The sequence below is a fragment of the Vanessa atalanta genome, chromosome 17 (assembly GCF_905147765.1).
Source record: "Vanessa atalanta chromosome 17, ilVanAtal1.2, whole genome shotgun sequence".
Classification (NCBI taxonomy): Eukaryota; Metazoa; Arthropoda; class Insecta; order Lepidoptera; family Nymphalidae; genus Vanessa; species Vanessa atalanta.
Window position 1 is genome coordinate 8,669,031 of NC_061887.1, and position 11,211 is coordinate 8,680,241.

The 11,211-nt window shown below is 31.6% G+C and overlaps 1 protein-coding gene across 1 annotated transcript; it reads left to right on the forward strand.

The window, feature by feature from the left end:
- The first annotated feature begins 4,426 nt into the window (after positions 1-4,426).
- Positions 4,427-5,963, forward strand: LOC125070663. Its single transcript, XM_047680610.1, has 3 exons — positions 4,427-5,117; positions 5,564-5,750; positions 5,954-5,963. Exons 1-3 carry the CDS (start codon positions 4,427-4,429, stop codon positions 5,961-5,963), a joined length of 888 nt encoding a protein of 295 aa, XP_047536566.1.
- The last annotated feature ends 5,248 nt before the right edge of the window (positions 5,964-11,211 follow it).

An 11,211-nucleotide genomic window follows, 5' to 3' on the forward strand; every position in this document is an offset into this window, starting at 1 on the left:
ATAAAGAAAGTAATTTTTTTTAGATTACGATAATCTTAGAACAGATATAGGCTAAATAATAAGTTCTTATATTGAATATTTGTTTTAAATATAGCTAAGATGTCATCTTTAACAAAACTATAACAGATATCTATTTGTATGTAACATTTCTAGATACATATAAAGAAAACTGTAAAAAAAACATAATTTACATAAAATATTGCGAAGTGAAGCGAACGTGTAAACTATATTTATGTATATTTTACCTACATAGTTCACTCGATACATTTTTTTCGCATTCTTTCCTTATTTTTTAATTTACGTTGAAGATGTTTTTCCTCGTAATCTAATTTACATGACTACCAATACTGACTCATTTAATTGACTGCGACGCTCTAATAACTATTTTATAATTTTCTTTGCGGATAAACTTTAATCTCCAAGCACAAGCTGAGGCTTTTAAAAATGAGCACACATTATTGTTAATAATTATAGTGCGTTTATTTTATATACCTATATATGTATGTATATATGAATAAAATAAATCGTGACTGCGTTAATTTGCATAATTAAATTGATTGTTGAGAATTATAGTTAAACATATAGTTATAATCTAAATTCTAGTTCTCATATAAGTTTATACTAGCAATATTCGTTCCAACTTAAACTCAAGGAGTCGATGTATTAGAGCCTAAAGTCTTAATTAAAATTTTAGTTGATATAGTTAGTCGTGCTTTCAGTATCTGTATATCTTTCAATAATCTCCAACTGTCGAAATTCAGCCTAAATTTGCTTTTGTCGGACAATTTTTGTTTCTACTCTTATTTATATTAATAACTTCTTAACTCTTATAAGGCTACCAAAAAAAAATGGAAAATCTGTTAACAAACACAGAAGACAATAGTATTTCTTTTTATTGTACTCGGTGGTACGGCTTCGTGTAAGTCCGTCTGTCTAGGTACAACACATCTCATCAGATATTCTACCGCCAAACAGCAACACTCAGTATTGTTGTGTTCCAGTTTGAAGGGTGAATCTGTGTACAGGTTCAGTACAGGCACAAGGGATATAACAAGTTAGTTCCCAAGGTTCATGACGGATGAATTTTGAATTAAAATTCCTGTGCAAAATTTCATCCTGCTAGATCCGATGGTTTAGGCTATGAGTATATTAATCAATCTTTTCATATTTGATTATCGAAACACAAACGATAGATAATCGAAACGCCATTTAATGTCCAAAACGAAAGACGTAAAACACTTTTTTTAAGAAGCAACTACTTAACCTGGATATTCAACAAAATTCTCTATATAGGCGCTAATTATTTGACAATAATGGAGAATTTAAAAAACATTTATGGCCAAAGAAAGCGAGTGAAAGTTAGTACGGTAAAGTCCTTTCTCTTATGTGTTAATTTTTTTATTTTTATTAAATATGTAATATATAAGCAAATATTTGACACACTTTTATGCTCATTTAATATGTTTTAAGCTTTGTATAATATGACCCATATGGTCGAAGAACAGTGACACGAATGTTACGGGTTCGAAACGAAGTTTGATGCACTACTTAGTTTTTATATACTTAATTTGTTTATATAACTAATAACGATTTGGCCGTCAAGGAAAATACCGTAAAAATGAAAATACCGTATTGAAGCTGATGTTAATATAATTGTTAGTGACTTTAAATAGAATGTAAAAGTTGCCATAAAACTCTCATTGGAAACACACTAACAGGTCTTAGGAAGCTATTTCTATTGCGTGTATAATTAATCAAATAATAATGTTGTATGAATTAGTTGTTTTTTTTGCAATTCAAGGTTGTAACAAATGTTTCTTTTAATAAATGCGATTAGTTGCTTCACTTGCAATTAGTTCCTCTATAATAACAATACTACCTTATAAGGCTCGTAAGGCTTATAAGGCTCGATGTGGCGACGACAAATGATATTTAATGTAATAAAAGTTTCAGCAATTGTCTCGAATAAATTATACATGCGCCGTAAAACTTACAGAAATGTTGAGCCCAAAAGGAATCAGGAATACGTTAAGAAAATACCTATATTGTAACTCTATTGATTGCTATAACAACTAACGTATGAAATCACATTTCATGGCATTTTTGAAGGTACAGTTTCTACAATTCTATTGTATTCTGTTGATTCTAGTGTAATGATTGTTGAGAATTTAATCTGACTAACACACTGCGCTGAAGATATTAGGTGTGCTCAACAAAAACATCTATAAACTGTTTGCACCTGTTGTGCATCCTCTGACATGAAGCGAAAATGTGACAAGGCCAGGTAGTTCATTCTATTAATTAATAAAGGTTACGATATGTTCCCGAATCTATTCCAATCGATAGTCTACCGAACCACAACTGAATCGTACTGTTGGAACAGGAAAACGTCTAAGTCGTTTGAAACATTGTTCTCAGGACATATTATCAGATTCTAGTCTTGCATTACGTGCACGGCGATGTACAAGAGAGCAAACACGACCAACGTCCAAAACTTAATAGGTTTTTGTTGAACTGACCAGACCTAAGGATCTGCTGCCTGATAAGCTACCCACTGGACCAACAACAGTGTGATACAATATTAACATTAAAACCACCATAATTGTTATGTAAATCAATAGTCGTAGTTAATATTCCAAATGCGAATATTGTATGGATGTTTGTTATGAATATATCACCGTAAAATTGTAAATACCGTTCGATTATAATCTATCTCGCGCAATTGTTAAATGTCGTATTTACATCGATTCGATTCGAAAATCGTTTAATTAGAGAAATTATTGACGATTGGCCCTCTTTACTCTTAAATAAAATTATACAAAAAAAATTGAAATTTAATTTACGCCATATGAATCAGCCTCGTGATGAAAGTTTCATCAGCCCATTAATTAATTAATAATTGATTTTATGTATAATTATTTTTAATTTCATTTATAAGCTATATACCTACATAGTATAAAACTCACGCTATTTACACTACCTTAATATAATAAAAATGCTTATGTAATCGCAGTTTATGGATGTTCTTTTATGAATGTTTTAAATGTTAATGCAATTAAACAGTCGGTATTTTATTGTTTTCGTTAAATTAATATTAATAGTCGTAAATTAATTACATGCAGCGATTATTCTCGCAGGAGATTTAAATATATAAATAATTAAAACTTAGCCAGACGTAGTCGATGGACGGCCTGAAATATAATATTTTATTAAGAGGTAATTTTCATATCTATTAATTTTATTTTTCATTCATTTCATTCATTCATTTTTTTTACTCGCCGGTGCTCTGGACGCCTAGTGCGCCCTAGTATAAAGGAATACCCTTTAAAAAACCCTCAGTACCCACCCTCCCGACTCTTTCATGTGCTACCGAGACGAATATTTGAGAAGAGTAAAAATATGTTTGAAAATCACTTGGATTGCATGGAAACGCAATGCAAACTTTTCTGGAAAGTGTTGCTAGCTTACGGAATTATTTTGTTAGCACTATTAAGTTATTGTCTTATTTACCAGCTATTTATACTATATTATTACATACTGAGTGTGCTCTGGCTTATGTAGACCCAACTCAAACCTTCTGGTGTACTCGCATATACTACAGAATTTTTACTATTTAGATATTTTCCTAAGAGCAATGTCAATGGGTAAGGATCAGTTTGTATACTGTTTCTTGCATACTTTGCTACGGCGTTCAGAACAGCAAACATTGTATAATTTTTCTAAATAATATACGGCATGTTACCGATGATAACTCCAGAAGCATCTAATTGTTTTCTTAACTCTCAGAAATATTTCAATCCTGACATACTTCAACTCTCGCAAATACAATACGAAAAGATTAAAAAAAAGAAGTTATTTCTCTATAACTCTTCTTCTTGCGAACACATCAGTGAACGAACCTGTGTCGAGTTATTCTTTAAGTCGTCTAATCACTAATACGCTAATATATTCATTGTTACAGTGACAATTAGTTCGTAATTTGTTTATAAACTCTTACGCAAAAAAAAATATTAAATCAGTGCCTGTGACGCGGTAACCGCTCTTCGCCCCCTCGGGGAAAGAGTACAAGTGCTATTTTTCATCCTTTTTACTCACACAGCTGCGGCATCGAATACTCTCGAACCTCGCAAACTCATAGCAGTGTTTTGTTATTGTTTTTCTATTGGTAAGAATTATTTAAGACAATATGAATATACAGTCAAGCAACACAAACACTAACGCTGGTTCTCTTCCAAATCTTCCGTTGCTTACCGATGATGACTCATCAAACCAAGTAACCTTAAGGAAAAGAAAAACCCCTGATTCTTACAACAATATTTTGAATGACTTGAGACAGGACATGGCGGTTTCTTTAGCGAACTATCGTCAAGAGTTGCGTGAATTGTATACGGAATTTCAAAAAAATATGATGTCGTCTTTAGAAAATATGTTAAAAAAGCAAAATGAGACCATACAAATATTGCACGACGAAATAAATACATTAAAATCTGAAGTTTCGGACATAGCAACCAATTGTTCCCAAATAAAAAAGGATACCGAAAACACAAATTTAGACATTAATCGTCTCAAAAAAGATATTAATGCTACAACAGTCTTGGTATCGACATTGGCCGATCAGCTGCGTCTTAAAGAACAAGAAGGAAGAAAAAATAACCTTGAAATCTCTGGTATACCGATGTCACATAATGAGAACCTACACAACATTTTACATAGATTATCATTAAAAGTAGGCTTTACAATGTTGCCGCAGGACATAGACTTTATACACAGAGTAAGACGTTTTCTTCCTCAAGACGTAACCACTGTTACCGAAAAGCAATCTCCATCAATCCCGAATATTATCGTAAGGTTTACTCAGCGCAAACGCAAGAACGAGTTGTTGGCGGCAGTGCGCGCCCGTCGTGGTATTACTACAACGGACCTGGATATCGACGGTGCTTCGAAACCTATATTTGTGAACGACCACCTTTCTCCCCAAAACAAATTATTATATAGCCGTGCACGGCGTCTGGGCAAGGAGCTGAGATTCAGATACATCTGGCTGAATGACTGTAAAATATTCCTAAGAAAGAATGACAACTCTAAAGTAATCTTTATTGCGAATGAAAGTGATTTAAGTAAAATAAAGTGACGGGCGAGAACTATTCTACTAATTTGTGCAACAGGTCGAATCGGTATTTATCCTGTTTTTCCCTTAGTTAGTGATGAGATTATAATTGTTATTATAAGTTTTGTAAGTATAATTGATTTCATGCTTGTTATTTTAAAAGTATTCAAGGAATATATCATATTTAAATCGTTACTATTTAAAAATATTTACACATGTTACTATTACTATAAATTAACACAAAAAACTTATATGAATAAATCTGGGTGGTTCTGTACGTTTATTACAAAATATTTGATATCATTTAATTACTTATTTAATTTCATGTTTCTGTTAAAATGATTAATAAACATTCTTTAACTATTTACTATCAGAATGTGAGGGGCTTGCAAACGAAATCGCATGAATTTTTTACTAATTTATTAAATTGTAATCATGATATTATATGTATTACAGAATCCTGGCTAAACGACTCCTTTTACAATTCTGAATTTTTTGATAACAGATATGAGGTTTTTAGATGTGACCGCGACACAGTTCTTAGCGGGTGTAGTCGCGGTGGTGGTGTAGTAGTTGCCTTGCGCCGTGAGCTGTGTCCGAGCGCGCACCCGAGCTGGTGCGCACCGGCTCCAGCCGACGAACTGTATGTAACTATACCTATTCATAGCCGCGCACGCGCTGCTGCCGCTGACGCCTCCGCGAATTTGTCGGCTGAACGATCACGCCTGCATTTATTATGTACCTATTTGCCACATGGGCCGAAACATGAAACCTTAATAACATGTTTCTATGATAGAGTAACCGAGTTAATTCACTCTAATCCTTACGACTTATTTTTGATCATAGGAGATTTTAACGTTTCAAACGCGGATTGGTTTTATGACGACGAGACTAATAGTATGATGATAAATACAAATAACGATTTACTTTCGACTCTTACATCTGATTTTATGAGCCTTGCTTTGATGTATCAATTTAATAATGAATTTAATTGTAATAATAGACTATTAGACCTCATTTTTTGCAATGAACAATGTTTTGTAAAAGCCTCTGAGAATCCATTGGTCTTAGAAGATCAACATCATAAATCATTAGAGTTCGAAATTTCCCTTACGTTACCAGAATTTCTAAAAAATAATTTCATTTATAAAAATAACTTCTACAAAGCAGATTTTGAATCAATTTCTAAAGAACTTAGTCTGCATGATTGGGATACATTATTTTCTCACTTCAATGACATTAATTCACAAATTTCATTATTTTACCGAATCCTTAATGACTTAATTAGTAAATATGTTCCAATATATAAAGTACTTAATAACAATAATCAACACCCACCTTGGTACACAATATCTTTAATTAAGCTAAGCAATGAAAAAAGAAAATTTCACAAAAAATGGAAGACTTACAGAAATCAAAATGACTATAAAATATTTTCTCTTTTAAGAACTAGGCTACGTAAAAACGAAAATGAAACTTACAACAATTATATAACTTTCTGTGAAAATAAAATTAAAGAAAATACAAAATTCTTTTATACTTATGTTAAATATAAAAAGAAATCAGAAGAAATTCCTATTCAAATGGTATTTAATGGTATAAATTATACAGATGGTCAGGAAATTTGTGAATGCTTTAATAATTTTTTTCATTCAGTTTTTGTCCAGCCTCAAAAACAAAACACACTCGTTTCATGCAATCTCATGTCTTACTCAAATCCTTCAATACTTACTTTACTTGACTCAGTATCATTTGATGAAGAAATTGTCTTCAAAGAACTAAAAAACGTTAATATTAACAAAGGAGCTGGGCCTGATGGTATTCATCCAATTCTTATATCAAAGTGTGCCAAAGAGCTATTAAAACCCATATCCCTTTTATTTAAAAAATCATTATCCTCGGGCGTTTTTCCTGAATATTGGAAGCTAGCACTTATAACACCTATCCCTAAAAATTGTCAAAAAAACTTAATTACACAATATAGACCTATCTCTAAGTTAAGTATATTTGGCAAAATATTGGAGAAAATAGTAACATCGCATATAGTATACGCCATCCGCCATCTAATATCGGATAAACAACATGGATTCATCAAGTCACGTAGTGTTGAGTCGAATATGTTGACTTTTACTGATTACTTGTTAAACGCAATGGACTCCAATTATCAGGTAGATGTCGTGTACACCGATTTTTCCAAAGCATTCGACAAAATTAATCATGATATTCTTATGAAAAAGCTTGGAAATATCGGTATACACGGTAATCTGCTAAGATGGATAGAGTCATATATACGTAACCGCAGCCAAGCTGTTTGTTTAAAAGGGTACTGTTCTAGTTATTTACCAGTACCTTCCGGTGTACCACAAGGTTCGCATCTTGGCCCCGTTCTTTTCTCCATATATATCAATGATATAAGTAGCGTCCTTCTAGATGTCGATCATTTACATTATGCTGACGATACAAAATTATTTACAGTGGTTACGCGTCCTGAAGACTGCTTAAGGTTACAACTAGGTTTAGATAGATTATCTCAGTATTGTAAAAACAACCAACTTTTTTTAAACGCTGAAAAATGTTGCCTAATGACTTACAGTAGAAAAAAGCAACCCATTTTATATAATTATAATTTGGATGGCAACTCTCTTTCGCGTGTTAAGAGCATTCGTGATTTAGGAATTATAATGGATCAAGAGGTTTCCTTTAAAGCACACTTTGATTTTATTATTAAAAAAGCGTTAAGAAATTTAGGTTTCATTAATAGAATAACTGCACCTTTCAAAAAACTTATTACCATTAAATTACTCTATTTTAGTTACGTTCGATCAATTTTAGATTTTGGTTGTTCCGTATGGAACCCTTCAATTAAGCAACACATTGATCGCCTGGAAAAAGTTCAAAAGAAATTTATTAAAATACTAAATTTCCGTAACCAGCAATCGCATACTTCATATAGTTCATCTCTTAAATATTACAAATTGTTAAGTCTTGAAAACCGCAGGAAACTTTTTGACATGGTTACACTTTTTAATATTATAAATAATAAGGTTGACTCTGCTAATTTACTTGCAAAAATAAACTTTACTATAAAAGCTCGACTTCCTTGTCGCCCCTCGAGAAATATATTATCATACCACCCAGATATCATAAAAACTACACCCGTAACAATTTCTTTTCACGTAGCATTACAACTTATAACAAAGAATTTAATGATATTGATCTCTTCAATAACTCCTTGAATACTTTTAAAACCAAAATCGCAGGAAAACTTCACTTATAATATATTAAACTATTTCATCTCTTTTTTCTCTTTTCGTTTTTTCTTTTTTGTTTTTTTTTTTAAAATGTATTAGTGACTAAAATTATTTTTTATATAATTTCTTATTTACTTGTTCTCTATTTAATAGTTTAAGGTATGTATCATTTCTGTTTAGACGACTTTCACCACTTTTTTCAAACTGATGTTGTTAAAATATATATGTATATTCTAAATGTATTCAAGTTTGGACACTCCTTGTCTTTATGTTACTTAGTTTTAGATCATTGTACTTTTAGATTAATGACTGTTTGTGTCAAAATAAAGAGAAAAAAAAAAAAAAAACTCTTCTATTATATAATCTATGTTACCTATATATGTTACTAGTTTACACTAGATTGTTTTTTTTTTACATGACAACGACACCATTGAAACCACAAGCTTGATTTATAACTATATGTCTATTAAACTTATGATTTAATAGATCGTTGCGGTTGCGGTATTATTGGATAAAAAAAATATAGTTTGATTAATGTGCAAGGTCCTACATTGCGGAAATGACTCATTGAATATAAGACTTGGATCTTAACGGAAGATCACGGCTTCTAAGTCCAACAAAACGTCGAGAATGTAATGTTTAAATAAATTAATTCTTGTTTATAATAATTGATTTCGTATTCGGTGGTGCATGAAAAGATCGCGAAGAAAACTGGGTTGGGAGGAAACATTGTATTTTCACCAGCCAGCGGCGACATTTTATAGGGTGTGTGAATTGAAGGTACCACCCACAAATCTAATCCAATCTAATCTACCGCCGAATACATACATGATATTATATTCCTATTTGATGAGTCTTATTTTTGAATCAGTGTTACTACGGGAATCATTTTGTTTGCGTACTGGTGATGTAAGGAATGTTGAATATTTCTTACAGCGCCAATGTATATCGGATGGCACAGTTGTCCGTCAACGTATTTCATAAAAAAGAAGACATTTACACTTAACAGCCTGTTAGTCTGAAGACTGTTTAGCGGTAACTATAACAATGACTGTACGAACATTAATCAGTCAAATGATTTTTATTTACGATCGATAGCAGTCCGGATGTTTGTGTCATGAATCATGATATAGGTTATTCTTTTTTTTGGTAATTTTCTAAAAGAAGTATATTTTTAATTTACAATATTATATATTGTAAATTTTATTATTTACACTACATTATAATAAAAATGCTTATGAAATCGCATGTATAAGTACACGAATATAATGACTACTGAGTTCCTTGCCGGGTTTTGTCGGTAGAACTTAGATTCTGATTATGGTATTTACATTGAGGCCGTAACTATAATCAATTACAAAAAAATAAATAAAAATGATTGAAATGTATTAATTGATAGAGTGGGGAAACTCTACTAGGATTTTGCCACCATTCCACGCATTCATGATTTGCAGATTTGAGTGAATAAAGAATAATTTAATTTGTATTGATTAATAAAAGTAACGGCTTCGGACTGTCTTTTCTATCAATTTAATAAATTAAATATGTACGTCAAAAATGTCACAAACAACACCACGAGTCATTATTATGTGAGCATTAATTATAAATGAATGTTTTGTTGATATAATTTGAGGCAATTACGATAAGGAAGAGTTGAATAGTCATTGTCACGATCACAGTTAACAAAAGCGCTGTTTTATTGCTAAAGTACAGTTACATCTCTAGATTTATTTCCCAGTTATCGACACAACAGCAAGATAATCCCACGATAGTTAATTGTCTAGATTTTTTTCAGAAAAAAAATACTACTTTAATTAAAAATCACCGTTAATATTTTATATTGAAGCGTCATTAAGTCGAAAACAACGTGTAACAACAATTACAATACAATTCATATACAGCAAACGTTAGGCTTACTACATATAATGTATAGTAAAAAAATATTTACCAGCATTCGCTTATCGTTCAATGAATAATTCTCGATCGCTTGATATGTCTTAACCATTTTAATTATTCCAATTTACCTTATACCTATTTTAAAAATTTATTCATTTATAAACGGATTAGAGACGTCTCGGGACGTCTTTACCCTTTTCTATCTAAACGCAATTTTAGTCATAATTATGATGATTTGATCAAAAAACGAAGATATGACAATGTAATAGTGTTATTCTTAGTGTTATCCTTATTCAAATAAGAAAAACATTTGGCCTAACTTGCACCATTTACCTACCTAACCCTGCATCGATAAGAGGCCAATCACTAGGTAGAAAGTTTCTAGTGTAGTAATGTAGTCTGAAGAACTCTTTAACTTCAATATCAAGTATTCAAATTAATTATATCGAATACACCATAAATCGCTCTTATTAATGATGTCCTTCAGACTGAATTTCAGCCGCAGTAGGTAATCTCAAAGTCTAGCCATCTGCACAGAAATCATTATAGTACACAAAACGATGCGACTCTCTATTTCCTCATTTCATAGTCCGATGGCACGGAAATCTGATACAACCGAAGAGAAATCAGGCGCAAGATCATCTGCTTTACGAGCTCTCCAATGCACGGGAACATAACACAGCCAAGCGCCGAAGTGCTAAGTCAGTAACTAATAATTTCTCGACAGAAATACATAATTCCTTTTTTTGGATCATTTCGGATTATGCAGACTTATAAGCTGTGCTGTATCACTAGAGCAAAATAATAATATTACACACATAAAATATAGGTGTATAATTTAAAAAAATCACGTGTTTATTTAAGTTTCGCTTAATTTGAATATTTATATGATAAATTCAGATTTTATTGGCAATGGTTTGGTAATTGAGTGTTCGCGGATGGTTTGATAGTAAGTTA